Below are 19,174 nucleotides of genomic sequence, written 5' to 3' on the forward strand. Positions count from 1 at the left end.
GTGCTGGGCTCAGAGACACAGGGATGAATGCCGTAGCTACTGGCCTGGGTCTGGGGCTCACACAGCCTGGAGGAAACAGGAAAAAGGTCACAGGCGACCGAGATCCCCAGAGGGGAGGTTGAGCGGAAGCAGAGGGTCTCGGCTAGGCCCCAGGCTGGGGAGGGACCTGCATTACCACCAACCCCAGCCGGCCGCGGAAGCGGAGCCAGCCGGTCGGGGCCGGCTCCTCGGGGTGGCGGGGATCAGGTTGCAGGGATGGCGGGGCGGGGCGCAGGAGGGACCTCGGGTTGGCTGGGGGCTGGGGGCGGGCCCCGCTGGAGTGACGTCGGAGCCCTGAGTCGGTCCCCACCCCCACGTCCCAGCTCCCCAGGTGCGTGGGGGAAGGAGGGTTGGGTGCGGAGGCCGCGGGAGGGAGTCGGGAACCCGCGCTGTCCGCCCCAAGCCCGGGAGGGCAGGGCGGCGGCTGGAGGGCTCGGTTAGGGGCGCCATAAAACCTTCGCTGTCCCCCGGGCCCCCGCCGGCGCCGTCGAATGCTGAAGCCGACCTCTTCGTGCTCTCGGGGCGGCCAAGTCAGAACGGGGCGCCCCGGGGCCCTTGGAGAGGCCCCGGGTGCGAGCGGAGAGCCGCTGGGATTTGGCCCCCCAAGCGTCTTTGCGTCCCCCCAGTTCTGCGCCAGCCCTTGAATCCGGGCCGGGAGGTCTCACCCTCAGCACAGCCTGTGCTTTGGGGTCCCCTTTCAACTACTGTGGGGGTCCCAATTCCAAGGCTTACGCAGAGCTGGAAGCTCAGGGTCCAATTTATAGATGAGGAAAGCGAGTCAGGGGAGCTAGTAAGAACTAGGTCCCACGCGAGGAGCGGGGTGAGTGGTGCTGGTGAAAGCGGGATGCCAACCCGTATGGATCCGGGAGGGAGCCCACTAACACCCCATCCACTTCAGCCCTTGGGTCTGACCTGCCAAAGGAGTTAGGCTGCGAGCCCCCAGAGGGCAGGGACCAGATCTTGCTTCTCTCTGTCCCCAGAGTAGGAACTCAGTATTTATTAACATTTGCTGTCAACTGAAAGCAGTCCAATCCCCCATCTTCAACCTGGTTTCTTGACTTCCCTGTGCCCCAAGTGACCCTCTTAACACCTTGATGGTCAACCCCTGCCAGTCAGGGTCTGTCCCTCTCCATAGCATCCCCCTCCAATCCTAGCAACCTGTTTTTCCACCCACTCTGGGGACCTCATGCATGAGGGACAGCAGAGAAAAAGGAAAGAGGCATCTCTGGAGGGCAGAACACAGTGAAATCTGGCCCTGAAAGCAGTGCGTCTGGGCAGAAAACACGGGACAGCTAGCTCCTGGATGCTCCGCCTTGACTGTGACTTTCACGGAGTGACCCTGAGGAACTAGACACTAAATATGAACTCAGGGTGTTAGTACTTCCATTTTACAGACGAGAAAACTGAGCTGCCCAAAGTTACAAAGCTAGTAAGCAAGAGTCGGGATCCAAACCCATAGCTGTTGGATTCCTAGGTCATGTTCTCTCTGCAGAACTGCCTCCTGCTAAAAAGGCATTTGGTTTCTGGTCCTCACTTCCTTCCCTGTACCTTTCAGTCACCCACAGCCCACAGAGGGACCCACCACCCCAGCCTCCATCCATCAATATCCCTTCTTCAAGGAGACAAAGGTCAGAGCCGCGCCCTCAGCCCAAGGATGAGGATGAGGTCAGAGCATTACCCAGCTGGAGCAGATGCTAAATAATTCATGGATCTGCTGTGAAGCGGGGGCTGCAGCTTCCGGGAGGGTCCAGAAGGCACACAGCAGACAGGAAACAAAATCTGGTCACTTGCACCCAAGTCTGATCTCCGCAAACCCCACGGGGCTGGAGAAAGTGCCTCGTTTGGTAACAAAGGGTTGGAGAGCATGACCCCAGGCAAGTCACTTCACCTATTTCTTGCTGCTCTCTCGTTTCTAGCTCTTATCCGAGGTGTGATCAAGTGCAGGAAACCAGTGTAAACCGGAATAGTGGATGTGGCCCTTGGCAGGTCCTCAGGGGAGGTACTGATCATCTCCCTGGCCCCGTCTGCCTTCCCACGAGCCCAGTATGTCACTCAATGGTGCCCCTCCAGCATGCCAGGCAGCAGCAGAACTATGATAGGGGTTGTCCCCCTCTCTTGCCCCATCCCTACATTCCCAGACCTTGGGGGGGACAGGGGGGTGGGGCACAGGCACAAATCTTGGCTATTTTTGGAGGCTTGGTTTCCTCCCTTAGAATAAATCCCCAACCGAGAAGAAGTTAGTTGGAATCAAACAGGCTTTGTTGGTCTATAAGGGAAGAGACTAGGTTAAAAATATGTATTAAATCCCAGAAAAAAATCTCAGTGAACACATGGGGATTCTGTGATAGGAATTCCTCGGAAACAGAGGACAAGGTCCTTTAATTCTGAGCAGTTAGGGTCCAAACTACTCTGCTTCGAGCTGATCGGCTTGACAGAGTGGGTGTGAAATTTACCAAGGTGTTGGTCTGATGTTACCTGCAATAGGTTCTGGCCTCTTCTAGTTTTCTTCCATCCGAGGCTCATTTGTGATGCGGCCGGACCACTTGGGGGAAGGCACCTCTCTCCTAAAAACACACCTGTCTTCTGTCTTCTCCACTTGGCCAAGGCCTGGAAGGAGCAGGGCCACTGGGTGTCCCTGAGCCAGGGTGGCCTGCATATTTCAGGATCCCATCCTTCCCAAGCTAACACCCAGATCCCTGGAGAACTCGGACGAACAAACCCACATTCACTGCAGGCTGCTCTTCATGGCCGCCTGGTGGGGCCAAGACTCACATGAGACTATCACTTCGAAAAGCAAGACAGGGCCTTTATTCACTGTAAGGGATCTTGGGACCACTAACCTAGATCAAGAAAAGTCTGAGGTGCAGAGAGCTCCCTCTTCCCTCCATCAGAGAGAAGTAATACTCTGTTTGTGGAGCTAAGCAACCCAGCACATGATCGGTCAATGGTGGCGATGGGGGGTAGGGGGCTGTCACAGGCAGTTGCATGGCCCTACTCTCTCTGTAGGGCCTGAGAAATATTCCAGTAACAAAGACACAGGCTGCTGGGGGCAGGAGGGTGGTGCTGGAGAGCTGTGGGCTGAGCGTCTTTGCGTCTTTGCGTCCCCCCAGTTCTGCGCCAGCCTTTGAATCCGGGCCGGGAGGTCTCATGGTGCTGGAGAGCTGTGGGCTGACCACAGGGTGAGGTCGGGCCCTGCTCTTGTTCTCTCCCCCCCACCCTGGGCACCCAGAGGTGACTCTGCGCTGAGCACAGAGCTCCAGGGGCACGCCTGGGAGGCCCCCTTGGGCCAGCCAGCTCTGCCTGGTAGCCGAGCGCAGGACAAAACCAGGAGACGATGCTACAGAGATCTCGTTCCTGTGAGTCTGGAGCTATGCACATCTCCGCCCTTGCTCCACCATCATCAGGTCCTAAAGGATGCCCCCCACTTCCCGGGGTGGCCGTCAGGACCCTCTGGAGCATGTCGTGGGAGAGAACAGTGCCAGCACGTTTGGGGTGCCCAAGGTGAGGCAGAAATCTGTACATCTGCCCAGCAGGACATGGCATGAGTCCCAGTTCTGTGAGCAGCTGAGACCCCAGCCCATGTGATCCAGGACTCTCAGCTGGCCCCTGAGGATGCAGCCCCAACCCCCACCTTGTGTCTCGATGGGCCCCAGTTCACTGCAGGTGGGGAAGGCATGGGGCCACGGTGTAAGGGGGCACGAGAGGAAAGCACCAAAGGGGCTCAGATCCAGCACCCACAGGCCACGAAGAGGAGCGGTGTCTGCTCAGGCCTCGGGCCGAGCTCTGTCCCAGCTCAGGGGCCTTCCACGGTCCAGGTGGTGGCAGGAAGCCCTGATGAGAAAGCCCACTTCCACCAGGGCTTGGCTCCAAACACCCAGGCGCAGGCAGGACAAGCTGATGCTGGACACCAAGACAGCCAGGAAGGCCCGTGGTGTGAAGACAGGGCATCTGAGGATGGCCATCTGGAGAACCACAGCATGGGACACACGGGCTGTGACTAGGGGAAGGGTGTCAAGGGGGGACGGAGGCAGGCTGGGCAGTTCTGTAGATCCTTGTGGCCTCAGTCACGTGGGGGTCAGGAGAGGCAAAGGGAATGGCCCCAGGGCCCCAGCCACGCACCTCAGGGCTTCACGGGCCCCCCACTCAGTCCTCTGCTTCTGGCTGGTGGCCTCCGGTCCCTCCCAGCTCCAATGACAAGGGCGGGAAAGGTGCTGGGCCCTGCCCAGCCCAGACAGAGGTATGAGGACATCAGGACGGACGTGTGGTTCAGGGAAGAGGGCTTCTACCATCTCGTTTTATTTTGCGGGGACTGAGCCTAAAGTAACCAGAAAGAACAAGAGTCAAAGGGGACCCTACCACTCGGGGGCCCAAGCTCTGGCTTCTAACTAAAAACAGTGTCTGAGTCCCAGCGGGGCTGGTGCAATCTGACATAGAAGGGAAACTCTGGGAGAAGTTTGTTTTTCTTCCGGCAACTTTCTCTCTCTTCCAACAGAGACTTTATTTTTCCCCCCCTACGACTGGTGTCAGAAAATAGCTTCTGACTCGTTGGGTAGAAACATTCCCAAGCTCGGGAGGGGCAGGCTTGGCAGCCCCTTTGCAAAGCCCGGAGCCAGTGTCTGTCCAAGGGTCACGGCACTACCGCTCATCCAAGCCCAGGCCACTGGCTCGGCCCCAGGGTGGGCCTCGAAGACAGAGCTCAACACAACCTGACCAGTGGGGCCCCTCTGGAGGCCGCTGTGGCCTCGGTGGGTCGGTTTGCTTACCCCTGTCAGGGGCCGGGAGAGGGACAGCCCCACCTTTTGCCTCCAAGGCCACGTCCGACCCGAAAATGGCACGATTCTGGGATTCTGACTCGGGAAAGAGGACAGAATGCTGTGCTGTCCACCTTTCTTGGTAGCCACGAGGTTTAAAAGGAGCTGATGTGGGAAGGCTTTGTTTACCATATAGGGCTGAGCCAGTGGACACGTTAATAACTGTCCAGGAATGGAACCAACCGGAACCGGCCGACCCTTTCCCACCTTTGGAAACCCACTTTGTAAAGAAGTGCCAGTGTTCTCCGAGCCGTCCGCTTCCACCCGTGCTCGGCACAGCACCATCTAACAGCACAGGCCGGTGACTCTCCACCGCGTCCCTTAGAGCACTTGAACGGCCATCCCCCCTAAGAGGGTCGGAAGCTGGCCCGCCTTCCCTTACACACACCCTCCGCAGAGCTGCCCGATGGTGGGCCTGCCCTCCCCACTCTGGCCTCGTGCATGGCGGCGGGGAGGCGTCCCGGAGGAAAAGCTGCCTGATCTCAGATAAGCCCAGATGCTGGACTAGACCCTGGACAGGCGCTGGGCCCAGAAGTTCATTCTGACCGCCCGCGACACGACCCGATACACAGGCTCAGCTGAAGACTCCTTCCCTGGGAAGGAAAAAGCAGCAGCGGCGTTCCCGTGAGCCGGACTCGGAAGGAGAAAGAGGAGCCACCCCCGGCCCACGGAGGAGGAGGCTCCTCAGTGACCAAGAGCCCGGGGTCAGAAACGACATTCCCAGAGGAAGGGCTCATAAGGCAAAAACGTGTTTATTAGGCACCCTTGCTCCTCATAGAGGAGCAAGACCCAGGACAGACGCGCCTGAGAAATCTCTCGAGGTGGCAGGAATCTCTCCGAAGACTCCAGAAAATGTTGGCACTGGCCGGCCACCACCCCAAAAAGAACACTATCTGGCTGGAGCACGAAGCTCCACGAACACTGAGGCGTGGGTGGGGGGCCCCTGGGACACCCACCCAGACATTGGCAGACAGGGACGGCCTTCCCGGCTCCGAGGCACAGTTGCCCTGAGCCACGGAGGGGGCAGGGGCAGTAGGAGAGCCGTGGGCTCCTCACCCAGGCCACGTCCCAAGGGCCTTCCCCAAATCTGCCTGCCTCCTCCTGACCGCCGACTCAGTCCCACACGTAGGGGTTTCTAAAGACCTGGGAGTTCTTGCTGTCTCTCGGAGGTGTGGCGGCCCGGTGGCTCTGGGCCGCATACATGTCTTCGGCCCTCAGGGTGGAGTTGGCACTGCCCATCACCTGGCTGTTGGCGGTGGCTCGTGGGAGGATGACGTCGTAAGCTCCTTCGGACTGGAAGGAAGGACAGGAGGTCTCACAGCCAGGTTCTGCCAGGGCGGACGCACAAACACTCTGCTTCCTGCAGGGCTGGGCCTGCCCGCAGTAACCCCCAAGCCCCCCCAGCAGGGCCCCAGCGGCCGCCTGGGATGGGTGACTCCACCTCTCGAAACGGAGGGGCTGGCGTCTGACCTCAAGCCCCTTCCCTCACCCTACAGAGCGCCAGGCCTCTAGGCATGGGAAGGGGCCTCTGGTCACCTCGGATGGCCCCGCGGTGTCACTATTTTCAGAAGGATCCTCTTCTCAAGCCTCCCCCCTCCTGCTCCCAACTCCTGGGGGAAATCCTGGGGCCCAGGGCAGAGGGAACCACACTGAGCTGCTACTACGTGCCTGTAATGGTCCCAGGCTCCCTCCTCCCCAGACCCTTCCCCGAGCCCTCAAATGGCAATAGGACACCCAGTGGCAATCAGAGCGGCAGGTCTGTGTGGCTGAGGACAGCTGGCAGGCCTCGGGCATACCCACACTTCTTATCTCGAAGCCTGGGCGGGTTAATCAGTTGTGGAGACTTAAAACCCAAATTCTCTGCCTGGAACCTGGCTAGAGCTACAGTGCCCTACTCCTGTGTGGGGGAGAGATGGCTGTGGGGTGGGGAGAGTCCAGAGGCCCCCATCCCAGCTCCTGGCCTGAAGGCAAGGTGAACTCCTGGCCCCACCTGCCTTATCCCTAACCCCAGGGCCCCAAGCCACCCACCACCTTCAGTTGAATCAGGCCCAGGTGGTCCTCCCACTGGTTTGCGATCCCCAGCTCGCAGGCCCCCAGAAGCTCCTGGAACATCCAGGTAGGTGGGGCTCAAACCTGGGTGTGCCTCAGAATCACCTGGGCAGTTGGTTCAGCCACAGCCACACCCAGTCAGGCTCTGCCCAGTGGTGGCCTGGTCAAAGTTTAACTGGGGCGGGGAGGGAGGGAGCCCCCATCCGTAGTCTCCACTCATCTCCGTGGGTGGGTACTCCCTGTTCACCCAGGTCCTCGACCCCCGGGGGCAGCAGGACTGGGTGTGGCCAGGCAAGTGAGGGGTGGCCAGGGTGAGACAGCTGCTGGAGGAAGGACCCTGGGGGGGGTTTCACAGTCTGAGTGGCTGGGACCAGCAGACTCTGCTCCTGTCCTCCAGAGACTCCTTGCCCCTCCCTGCGCCTGGCAGCAGGTTCAGCTTAGGGAGAGGAAGGGGCTGGAGCTGGAAGTTTCTGATATTTACTGCACCGTGCCCCGGGGGCTCGTGGAACGGAGGGGGGTGAGAACAGCACCCCGCTGACCTCCCTGGCTTCCTGTTCCCAGCGTCCTGCCAAGGCAGGTCACTGACATCTCCCCACAGTGACTGCCAGCCCAGGGGGAGGAACATATACGGAGTGAGTGAGGCTCTAACCCACGGTCTTCCTGTTCCCACCCCCCACTGGCTAATGGAGCATCTGGTTTCCAGAACCCAGGGGAGGTATGAGGTTGAGAGCTAGAGCCTGCTTGTGGGGGGAAGGGAGCCAAGGCCCTCTTGGGACAGCTGTGGTTGAGGAGTAAGTACATACCCAGACCTGCTTTTTGGTCCTCTGTGCCTTTATGGGGGCACCAAAGACTGCCACCTCCCTACCTGGCTGAGACCTTCCTTTGTCCCTCCCTAAGCTCCTTAGGGTGAAGCTGGACTCTCCTATCAGCTCAAAGAGGGCCTGTTCTGCATTCTCCGCAGCCCGGGGCCCCAGTCCTGTGTGATGCCCCATGACACAGGGCGGGTCTCACTGCAGTGCAGCAGACGTCAACTCCAGGAAAAGGGCATCAGGAGCCGAGGGGCTCTGTTCCCTGACGCGGATGCATCAGACGGAGAAGCCTGCCTTCTCCCTACCACCTCCGCCCCAGCCTGCACCGGCCACAGGACCTCTGCACCAGCCGGCTCAGGCTGAGCTCCACGGCCCCCAGCGGGGTCACAGAGACCCTGGGACCCCACTCACCGGGCCTTTGTGCATCAGGGCCATCTCGGTGGGCTGGTACACACTGGTCAGCAGCTGCCCGTTGTACCCACTATATGGTGACACCGGTCTCTTAGCTGCAAAGAAACATAGAGCCGTTTGGGGGCTGGGTTCTCAGGCAGGGCTCCCCAGGGGGCTCGGGCAGGGCAGAGGGGGCTCACCTGCCCTGGGATAACATCTAACCCAGGGAGAAGCCTGGCCAGGGGTGGCCCACTTGCGGGGCGGGGTTGCAGGTATGGGGGCCCCTCCAGAGTCCAGCATGCCTTTGTCAGGAGTCAAGAGAGCATGATGCTGCCTGCCTTCTGCTCGGGCTTTCCTGCAGTGTGAGGACCCCTCCCCCGCCTTCAGCCAAGAAAAATGCTCCTGTCAGCAACCTTCATATCCCCATCCGCCCTCCGGGGCCAGAGGCCAGGAGGGGCACATGGGCCTTCGGCGGCCTTCCAAGACGGCCAGGCTCCAGCTCTGGCCTCTACCACTGCAGGCCACAGCTGCAAGGCGCTAGGGTAAGCAGAGCAAAGACCCCACAGCCTGAGACTGCCAGTCGTCCCGGGGCACAGCTGATCCTCCAGGACCCCCCAACCCAGAGCCCCACCAGGAGGACTGAACGTACATACATCTTGTCCTGGGGCAGCCTGGCAAGATTCCAGGACTGTTTGCAGCTCTGAGAATTCCTCCCCGTGCCCTCGGATGTGATGCTGTCCCCATCTGCTCTACCCTGCGGGGGTTCCCAGGGTGTCCGAGGAGAGCTCACGACCAGCCCCTGGGGCCCGAGGGCAGGCGGAAGGCTGTCTGTCTCCTGCAGGCTGCTGGCCCGCAGCTCCAAGGGACCACAACTATACAGGGCTGGGTTCCTAAGTGCTGGGCCCACTCGATTGATTTTTCCATTTAGAAAAAAAAAAAGAAAAGAAAAAAACCCTCACAGCCCCAGAAATGTTTGCCTTGCGAGGACAAAGGCTGAGTAGTATTACATGGGCCTCATGGCCAGACACAGAGCGGGAGCAGATGTGGGTGCACAAGCCCCACCCCCACTCAACTAGTCCCACTCTGTTATGTGGACCAGGGGCCACCCCCGTGGGCAGATCACAGATCAGGTGCCAGACAGGACAAAGGTCACTCCTTTCCCCAAAACAGAGATGATGGGGAGGGGGGTCCCAGTTTGTAGAGAAGAGGCAGGGAGTTCAGCTTCTGAAACTTCCCGTCTCTGACTCAGCCCTCTGGCAGGGACCCCAGAGCTGGTGACCGACAGTCAAGCAGTTGAAGTCTTAAGCCCCCAAACATCCTGCTCAGCCCAGTCTGGGGTTGGGGTCAGGGGTCTGTCCTGGTCCTTCTGCCCTCCAGGTCCCAGTCACGTCAGATAAAGGGGCTGTAGGCAGCTGACTAAGGACAGCACGCCACAGGACACATCAGGAAATGTGTGCATACTGAGCACACAGTAGGTGCTCAATGAATGCTAGCGGTCCTTACAGTTAACAAATGCCAGAGAAATACTCTTCCCTTTGGAAGCCAGGAGCTCAACTGGCCAAGTGTCCCAGAGAAGCATCTCTCCTCACCCCGCCCCCCAGCCCGCCTGCTTCTCAAGCTGCTTCCAACGGGGAGGAGGGGGGCTTGGCACGGGCTGCAGAAGCTTCACCCATTCCTGCCTCTCCCAATTCCAGACACCCTCAGCCTGACCCCTTTGAGGCTGTACGGCTGGCTGGTGCCCCTAGTGCTGGGCTCCAACAGGAAAGCCCCAGCCCATTAACAAACGAGCCGGGACAGGAGCTTGGGGACAAGCCAGCTGGAGAGTGGGTGCTGCTGAGATCAGGATGTGGCACAGTGCTTTTATTAAAAAGAACAAAATCAGGGCACCTGGGTGGCTCAGTTGGTTAAGCGTCCAACTAACTCTTGATTTGGGCTCAGGTCATGATCTCAGGGTTGTGAGATCGAGCCCTGTGTGGGGCTCTGTACCCAGCAGGGAGTCTGCTTCTCTCTCTCTCCCTCTCTCTCTGCCCCTCCCCTAGCTTGCCCGTGCTCTGGCCCACTCTCTCTAGAATACATAAATAAATCTTAAAAAAAAAAAAAAGAACAAAATCTTAACTGAGAAGACTTTTAAAGGAAACTAAAATTATGAATAGGTACATAATGGAAAAACAAGTCCGGGAAGGGTGGTTGTAATCACAGTAAAAGGATAGGAATACAGCTAATAGCTAATACTCGTAGAGTAATTTCCAAGTGCCGGGCACGTGCATTAACTTAATCTTCACAAGAACCCTATTTAACAGGAACGATTATCATCCCCATTTTACAGATGAGGAAACGGAGGCACGTGGAGGTAAAATACCAGTCAGAGGTGGCCCAGAACAGGAAAGAACAGGGGTAGAACTGGGAGGAGCCAGCCGGAAGGAATTTTATCTGTGGGTGTTTTAAATTTTACAGTGGAAATATATTCATGAACTACAGGAGTACTAAAAACAAAACAAAACAAAAACTTAAAAATGGCATTTAGGGGCTTGAAGGCAGAACACTAGTGATCATTCGAGAGCCTTCCATCTCGCTCAGGAGACCAGCCCCCGCCCCCATCCTACCGTCCAGGATGCAGAATGGCAGACGGGGTGCGCGGGGAGGGTATCCCTCTGCCTACCTGAGGCTGGCTCGTCCATGGAAAATGCCTTGTTCTCCACAAACATGCTCTGGCCCTTCTGCTCTTTCAGGATGGTCTCGTAGCCGACGCCACGGGTGGGGTACATGTCCCCCTGGTAGCTCTGCTCTGGGCTGGCCTTGGTCACCTGGGAGACCTCCGGGATGACGTAGAAGAGGACGAAGGCCCAGGCGTTGGCGGCGAGGGCGATGGCCAGCGTGGGGTCATCCCAGGTGGGGTTGTTGTGCTGCTTGTTGCCGTACGTGTACATGACGATCCACACCACCCATATGGCAATGGAGGTGGCCGTGGTGAGCAGCACGAAGACCCCGTGCTTCCGCCAGCGCTTGAAGTGGCCACACAGGGCAGGCCAGGCCCCCGTGAAGGCACACAGCAGCAGAAGCATGACGTAGATGAGCGCCATGACGAAGTCCATGTTGGCAATGGCGCAGGGGGAGGCCGAGGCCCAGGGGGCACTGCCATTGCCCGGAGGGCCGCCCTCGCCGCCGCCGCGGACCAGCGTGATGATCAGCCACTCGGTGTTGATGATCACCTCCACGAGGGTCAGCAGCAGCGCCACGGTGAAGATCACCCAGCCCCGCGGCCCGTGGTTCTTCCGTGCCAGAAAGTTGAGGGCAAAGACATGCGCCGCCAGGCAGGAGAAGCAGACGGCGAACAGGACTCCAAAGAGGAAGCGCCGAGAGGCACAGGTGGAGAAGTCAGGCTTCACCACGCAGGCAAAGACGAGGCAGAAGAGGCCCAGGGTCCCCAGCAGGAAGAAGACCTGGGTCCCCAGGAGGCTCCGCTTCTTGGTGTCCTGCACAAAGGGGAGGCTGGCCACAAGGATGATGGTGAGGACAAACGCAGTGACAACTCCCGCCCCAGCCACTGCCTCCAAAATGATGCCCCAGGCCCCGGAACGGTCACACAGGTTGTAGTACAGGGGGTTGAGGTCCGGGCTGCAGCCAGGTGGCACGTGGTTCTGGGCCTGGGCGCCTGCGATTAGGAAGACAGGCAGCCCCAGGCACGTCAGCAAGGCTTTGGGGATGGCCATGCTGGCTCCCAGGCCAGGCTCCGGCTGGGTCCCTAGAGACAGAGAGGGAAAAGGCACAATCAGTCTTCCAAGGCCAGACTCTGACACCCAAGTCGCTTGCTTGCCCCTGTCCTGAACTGGGGCAGACAGTGCGAGCTGATCACGAGACTGTCCCCACGGGCTTCAGATTCCTTCCTGACACAGCACTCCTGGGAGGCATATCAACTGACCAGAGAGGCAAATGAGATGAAGCCCATTTGTCATCTCTGGTCCTACTCACGGAAAAGGAGGAATCTGTCACTGAATTTTCAGGATCCCCGCCCCCCCCCCCACCCCCCGCCATCATAACCAGCATCCGAACCTTCCCTGAGCTCTTGCAGTTTGGGTTGAGGGTGATAGGGTTTGAGAGCAAGTCAAAACCAAGCCACTCCGCACTTTCTCTCTGCCCCTGTGATGCCCACGTCCATGGCCAACCTGCCATGCACTCATTCACACAGTAGGTACTTCACGAGCACCTGAAAGGCATGACCTGCAGCCAGAGAAAACGAAGAGACAGTTCTCTTGGATTCCTCCCTACCACCTCCCTTTCCTGCCCTGTATTTGCCCACTTTTCACGCCAGCTCTCCTCTTCAGAATCCAAACTTCTTTGTCTAGCTCGGTTGCTGGAGTGAAGGATAAAATAATTTCTCAGCTAGGGAGTTAATGACTTCATGCAAAAATCCTTCTATGAGGCATTAACATTTTTAAAAGCAAGAATGGGGAAGGGCAATGCAACGCCCAAAGGAACTCATCTGTCATGGAAGACGTTAAGGCACTGTAGCCAGAAGGCAAAAAAGGGATCTTTCATTCACACCAGGAAGGTACCCTATTACTCTACTGTACTACTCATTTGACCAGCCCCGACGACGGCGGCTCTACCAAGGCCTGTAGATGAGCAGCAAAGAAAACGGAACCCCTGCTCTCAACACCAGCTGGACTATCCCTGTGTGGTGTGGAGATAAAGAATGTGGCAGCGTAAGAGAAATTAAATATCCAATCAATGAAAGACTTTAAATTTACCTGGAGAACAGAGAATCTCAATGTTCTAAACAGCCAAGTTCAAAAATACTGCAGAATACAGATATGCACATTAAATTACCCCTTACGTTCAAGTAACTAGTTATAACCCTGCTTCTTCCTCTCTCACTTCTTGGGTCCTCGGAACTCTCTGGAAAGATGGCAACCAAGCTTTCCAGGATGATCGTGACCACTAGTGGCTCTCAGGGGAATGGCATGATCCAACTCCTCCCACCTCCTTTCTTCCTCCTTTGGGGGTAGTGATGCATAGTCCACCCCCTTAAGTTTTCACCATTCCTAGTTACCTAATTTCTAACAGGCGAACAAAAGTCCTAAATCTCAGTCAATAGAAACTGTCTCTCTGTAACTGATAAGTGGAAGAGTACGTGCTATTGGATCAGGGAAAATAAAACCCATAAATTAAGTGAAACCGACATAATAAAGAACGTCAATTTTCAAAGTCCTTTAACATATCCTACGGACCCAAGGTGCCCCTTGAAAATACAGGTATCTCGACCTTCTCAGCTACTTCATTTTTTAAAAAATTTTTTAAAGATTTTATTTATTTATTTGACAGAGAGCACAAGCAGGCAGAGTTGCAGGCAGAGGGAGAGGGAGAAGCAGGCCCCCCGTGAGCAAAGAGCCTGATGTGGGGCTCAATCCCAGGACCCTGGGATCATAACCTGAGCCGAAGGCAGAGGCCTAAGCCACTGAGTCATCCAGGCGCCCTCAGGTACTTCATTTTTCAGTTAAGCTTGCTTTTCCTCCAAATACTACCTATCATTAACTCTTAATAAGCTAACATCTTTATTGTTTTCCTAAATAACTGCATGGTCAGAACTCAGTTTCTCTTGACTTCTAATGCAAAAGCACGTTTCCCCTGCGTCGAGATTTAAATAAGCTTTGTAGGGGACTTTGTGCAATCGTAAATCAATAAAGCATAAACTGTATTTACAATTGCTGGAAAGAAAAACGAAGGGTGGAGGATTGATGGGTAAGGAGAAACACTGAACCACTCCAGGGAAGAGGTAATTTGCAGATTACACGCTGTGGGTTCCTAAGCCTTCAACCCCATCTTGGGTGTTTGGGGCTCATAGCAAAGCAGCCAGAACTTGTGGTAAAGTTGGAGATGTGGAAGTGAGCCCTGAGAAAGGCCACCCTGAGTTAGCCCCCAGGTATCTGCACCTCTTCCAGCACTTCACCCCCTCCCCGCGCTGGATCCCAGATTAGATACAGGCAATTATTCCCAATCAGAAAATATTTACTGTGCATTTTGGTGGGGGGGGGGGGGGACGACAAAGCCAGTCGTTCTCAGAGCTCTGGGAAATACAAAGATGAACAAATACAGCCCCTGACTTGACGGTTTGTTTTTTGTTTTTGTTTTTCTCCCTGACTTGATGGTTTTTAAAATCCAGCACGAGAGAGAAGGTAGGTCTGTGAGAAAATGGTAAGTGCCACACAACAGAATTTGCCTCTGGGAGAGGGAAAGGTGTTCCAAGAACACAGAGGAGGAAGCTCTTCCCGCTGAGGGGTCAGATAAGAACGGAGAAGACCTTTCAACAGCATTTTATTCAGTATTTTATCACCTTCAAGTATGAACCGAGTTTGTAAGGGGAGACATAGACTAGAAGTGCTACTGGGAAGGAGGTTGGGGCATCATTCTAAAGGCAATGGGGAGCCACTGAACTAAAGCTGTGTTTTGCACAAACGTGGCATAACTAGGATTGTGCTTTCAGATCTGAATCTGGCCAAAAGCACAGGCAATCGATTTGTTGAGGACACATTCACCCGTTTAAAGATCAAGGCCAAAGGTAAAGCCATAATGGCCAGATCTGAGAGATCCTTTCCCAGATAAAATCTAAGGACTGACTGGAGGTAGGGGGAAAGGATACCAAAGCCCACACTACAAGTTTAAATCTGATAACAGCCATGTCATGACAAAAACAAAACAAAACCAAGCCAGGTCCCATTTAGCTCTGCAACCCTTCTGGTCACTTACTCTTCTTGAGCCATCTTGCTCTTAGAAGTACACGCCTTTACCCTGCCGGCATCCAGCAACCTCGCAGCTCTCTGCCCGCCCCACCAATGTGGGGAGAACTCCCAAGAAGGAAAGAGGAACCTACCTGTTCTTGCTGTTGCTCCTCCCCGCCCAGGTACCTGGCTGCTTGGCGGCCCTGATACTTCCAGCCCCAGATGAAACAAACCATTCCCACCAGACACAATCCATTTCTCTGTTCCCCGGAAAAATGCAAGGGTGAGTATGGAGACAGGAATACACCTACTCAGGCCTAGGGCAGTGATCCGTGGAGGCCAGCAGAGTTAAAGGAAGCTCAGCAGAGCTCTGCATGTGTCCTTTGACCTCCCCGAGTGCAGATTCAGCCAGGCAACCCATGCCACTTTTTACATGGCGGAGAAGGGGAAGAGCACTGCAAAGAGAGGGACCTAGCTCTGCCTAAGAGGCTCTCCCTCCCGCGGGTCCCTAAAGCCTGCACTTCCTGGCTGTCTTCTGAGCCTTGATGGCTCTTCTGTGCATGAGTCTCCCCTACCAGGCTGGAAGGTGTGTGAGGGTAGTGAACAAGACGTATTAACTTAGCATCCCTGCAAACACCTAGTGCTGTGCCTTGAACAGAGTAGACGTCAGAGCAGGCATTTAAAAAAGCCTTCGCTGAACAGACTCAGTGCCCCCTTCTCCCTTGCCTTCTTCAGTGTGGAGTCACATCTTCTGCTTCAAGGTTCTCAGTGGGACCGAGGGGAGTGGGAGGGGGACCGCCTCCCGCCCCATGAATTTCTCCAACACCAACACTGCCGCACAGTCCAGTCTCGGATTATTTCCTGGACAAAGGGGCCCTTTTGCTTCACCTCCCTGGAATCAGTCATACAGATATTTTTAATCACCTCTGAAATCGGCCTCTCCCCCACTCAGCCACTCAGCACCCCAGCTCTGGTCTGAGTCAGCCCAATCCAGTTCCAGTTCCTCCCAGTTTCCCTCTCCAGGAGGAGCAGAGAGGCCTCAGCAGTGGGGTGGGTTCAGAGGCGAGCTGGCCCTGACTGGCTTGATGAGAGGCAGTCAGGCCCTCTCATCTTTCCAGAACAACCCCCTCCTAACCTCCCACCATTCACACCAGAACCCAAGAACCCCTAGGGCATAGAAGACCAACCTGAAGAGGACACCATGGGCTTCACAGTGCCGCCCTGGTCTGCATCTCCCAGGCTCAAGGATAGAGTAAGATAGAGACACACAGCCTGTGGTTACATATAAGGGTGCCATGACCCCTGACAGCCCCCTCTCAAAGGCACCTAGGCTCACCCAGGGATACCACAGAGCATCCTCATTCCTCAACTGCCAGCACTCGGCAGCCTATCAGGAGAGATGGATGGACCCACCAACAGCCGTCCCACCTCCTTCCCTTCTCCCCCATCCCACCCCCCTTTCTGGAGTTCTGTCCTTATGCCTTATCATCTTACTCCTGTCCAGGGGCTCTGGCGACTAAACCCACCAATAAGAGGGATCAGAGATCAGGTTGGGAAGGGAGGGGCTTCCAGGAACCTCAGCCTAGACCTCCGCATTAAGTGGACATTTGGGCCAAAATTTCCTGAGCATTCTGAAACGTGGAAGTCTTCAATCCAAGGGTCTGCTCTGGAATGCCACTCTGGAATGCGCCCCACACCCCTCCCCCCCCACACACACATGTAATAAGACACAAGGTGGGGACAACCAAGTGCAAAAAACCCTATTTTGACACATTCTGGTTCCTGTGCTTTAGGATCAAGATCATGGAGCTTTTAAATGATTGGCTTTTCCCGGGTGTAAAACTGCGGGCTTCAGGATGGAGGGGCGCTACCCAACCCCTACGGCTGCAAAGGGCCCTGGAAAAGCCCTGGGGGGTCGGAGGGATCTAGAAGTCAAGCTGCCTGAAGTAGGGGCTCTTTGATGGTCTGATTCCAAACTTCCTACAGGAAGATTCTGAGAATTGCCCTCCTCACCCCTGGGGTCTACACCGGCGCTCCCCAGGCCTTGGATGCAGAGTGAGTAGGGACCCCAGCCTGTCTCCCGCATTCCCTCTGGCCACAGAAACCTGCTCTCCCCATCCTCGGGCCCCGGAGAGGAGGCTGGCCCACCAGTCGCTGCTGACCGTGGACTCACGCAGAGAGGCAGCGGGAGTGGAGGGGGCACCCACTGTGGAGTTCGGGACAGCGCCGGGCTTCGCCCACCCCCGGTCCCCAGCTCGCGCCGGTTTGTAAAGTTTCTGCGACCGAGCGGAGCCGAGTTGGCGCGGCGTCCTCCGCGCTCCCCTCCCCCGGTCCTCCACCCTCGGGCTTCTGCCCTCGCCCGCGGCCCGCCGGCCCGACCCGGCTCTTCCGGGCGGCGGAGGGGAGGGCGGAGCGGGAAGGCAGCAGCCCTTACCTGGGACGCGCCGCCCGCCCCACTCGGCGCGGCGTTTGGGGCCACCTCCAGCTCCAAGCGGAGCGCGGGCGGGGTGAGAGGGGCTCGGCGGAGGGCGCGGAGCCAGGCGAAGCCCGGGCCTGGGGTGGCGGGGCCCGGGCGGGGGCTCGGGGCGCAGGGCCTGCCTCTCCCGGGAGCCTGGGCTGGGCTGGCCGCCCTCGGTCCCTCCTTCTGGCGCTGGCCTCTCCCCGCACTCGGCTCCTTTCTCCGGGCGAGGGTGGGCCGGCGCCTGCATCACCGTGACATCACCTCCATTCAGGAGCTGATCGGGCGGCCGCAGCGCACCAGGTATGTGCAATCCGTTTGCACAGCAACAAAGCCCGCCAGGCCCTCCCCCCGCGCGCCGACTCACCTCCAGGCTCCGGCGAGGCGCACTTTCCGGCCGGGGAGGGAGCTCGGAGTTTCTGGCGGAGCTGGGAGCCGGAGTGTTGTTGCTGTTTACTGCCACGCCCCCGCACGCGGGCGCGCGCACTCACGCGCACTCACGCGCACTCACTTTCAGGATTTGGCTTTCCCTCCGGAAAGCGGTTTGGGGGGCAGGCTCTCCCGCCCCGCATGTCCCAGCGCGCACACACGAACACGCGCGGGGGCCACCTTGGTGCGTCTCACCGAGCCTTCGTCACCTTCGTCCTGGCTCTCCCGTGAGGGACACACGCCGGGCACAGTTCGCTGCTCTGGGCTAGAGCGAGGCGCACACTCAAGACACAAAGTCCGTCTTTGTCACGCCTTCTGAGCCCCCTCCCCTCCCCGAGCTTGCACACGTGGACACACCACACGCCGGCTGTCCGCCCCTAACACGCGCGGCCTTTTCCCGGCACCTGGGTCACCAAACATGCATGGACGGGGGGACACCGCGAGCGCCCCTACCGCCGTGGGCCGGGCCCGGAACCCCTCGGAACCGTGAGCAAACGTCGCCCTGGGCCCGACTCCCCTGCGCCTGGATTTCCCGCGACCGCCCCAGACACGGTCCAACTCTGAGCGCGCGCTCCCCTCCCCGCGTCCCCGTTCCCTGTTCCGACTTGTCCTAATTAGCCTTCACGGTCATGTTCCCCGGGGTACAGTGTTTAACCCGGCCCCCGCGGTCCCTGCGCTCCGGGACGCAAGGGCCCTGACTCCGGGTCCAGCCCTCCGGCCGCCCGCGGACTTTTCCACGAGTTCGGGTACCCTCCGCCCCACTCCGCGCCCCACCCCCACTCCCTGCCCCGGGGTGGATCAGCCCGTTGCCACCCTTCAGCCTCGGAGGCCCCGGGAATCAGCAGAAAGGGAACCGCAGAACTGGGATAGCGAATCCAGTCTGGGACGTCCCCGGCCCAGTAAACAAGAGATTTTTCCGGCCGCCTTCCCCTGGGGCTGGCGCGCCCCGCGGGAGGCGGGCTGCGCCGTCCGGGGGCGCCCAGCGGGGCCTAGTTAGCCTGCACGGGAGGCCCGGAGGGGCCGCGGCGCCCCGGGAAGGGAGAGGTTGTTGGGCCTGGCCGGGGCCCAGGGGACGCGGAGGGAGGGCAGGGCGACGGGTCTCCGGGGCGCTGGTTCTCGTGACGCCGAGTTGCCTGGGGGATCGCCAGCAGCGCGCGGTTGGAGCCAGTCGGCGGCGGGGCGGGCGGCGGGGCGTGTTTGCACAGCCCGGGGCGCGCGGGAGGCGGGGGAAGCGGCTGGTCCCGGGCTCGGGGGTGGCAAGGTTGGGGGGAGGGCGCGGGGAAAGGGGAGGGGTACCCCCGGGGCTGTTTGTGTGCCTCAATCTACGACAGGCAGAAGTCAAACTCAATGAATCACCAGGAGCTGCCGGAGCGATAAACCTCAGGCCTGCCCCTCCCCTCGCGCACCCGCTTTTCGGAGTCCAGGAGGGAATGTTTGCTTAGCGGCCGGGGCCGGCGGTGGGGCCCTGCGTTT

The 19,174-nt window shown here is 58.2% G+C and overlaps 1 protein-coding gene across 3 annotated transcripts; it reads right to left on the bottom strand.

The window, feature by feature from the left end:
• Positions 1-2,824: 2,824 nt before the first annotated feature.
• On the bottom strand, positions 2,825-18,805 carry GPRC5C (G protein-coupled receptor class C group 5 member C). Of its 3 annotated transcripts, none has more exons than XM_035026112.1 (5): positions 17,640-18,805; positions 10,758-11,840; positions 8,120-8,214; positions 5,994-6,143; positions 2,825-4,354 (listed from the first exon to the last, which is right to left on the bottom strand). In XM_035026112.1, exons 2-5 carry the CDS (start codon positions 11,806-11,808, stop codon positions 4,322-4,324), a joined length of 1,329 nt encoding a protein of 442 aa, XP_034882003.1. In that variant the 5' UTR covers positions 11,809-11,840; positions 17,640-18,805; the 3' UTR covers positions 2,825-4,321. The 3 variants fall into 3 exon arrangements, with proteins under 3 accessions (XP_034882003.1, XP_034882002.1, XP_034882004.1); XM_035026111.1 differs by lacking the exon at positions 17,640-18,805 and adding an exon at positions 17,249-17,420; XM_035026113.1 differs by lacking the exon at positions 2,825-4,354 and having other exon boundaries at positions 5,577-6,143; positions 17,640-17,767.
• Positions 18,806-19,174: the final 369 nt, after the last annotated feature.

Source organism: Mirounga leonina, unplaced genomic scaffold, assembly GCF_011800145.1.
Source record: "Mirounga leonina isolate KUSES-001 unplaced genomic scaffold, KU_Mleo_1.0 Mir_197, whole genome shotgun sequence".
Lineage (NCBI taxonomy): Eukaryota > Metazoa > Chordata > Mammalia > Carnivora > Phocidae > Mirounga > Mirounga leonina.

What these genes read in the sequence shown, in the direction of transcription:
- GPRC5C (XM_035026112.1), bottom strand. Translation starts at nt 11,808, where the DNA reads ATGGCCATCCCCAAAGCCTTGCTGACGTGCCTGGGGCTGCCTGTCTTC. An exon ending in CATGGACGAGCCAGCCTCAG is followed by an intron (nt 8,215 to 10,757) that starts GTAGGCAGAGGG and finishes GTTTCTTTGCAG; the next exon opens with CTAAGAGACCGGTGTCACCA. An exon ending in CCCTGATGCACAAAGGCCCG is followed by an intron (nt 6,144 to 8,119) that starts GTGAGTGGGGTC and finishes CCTTCCTTCCAG; the next exon opens with TCCGAAGGAGCTTACGACGT.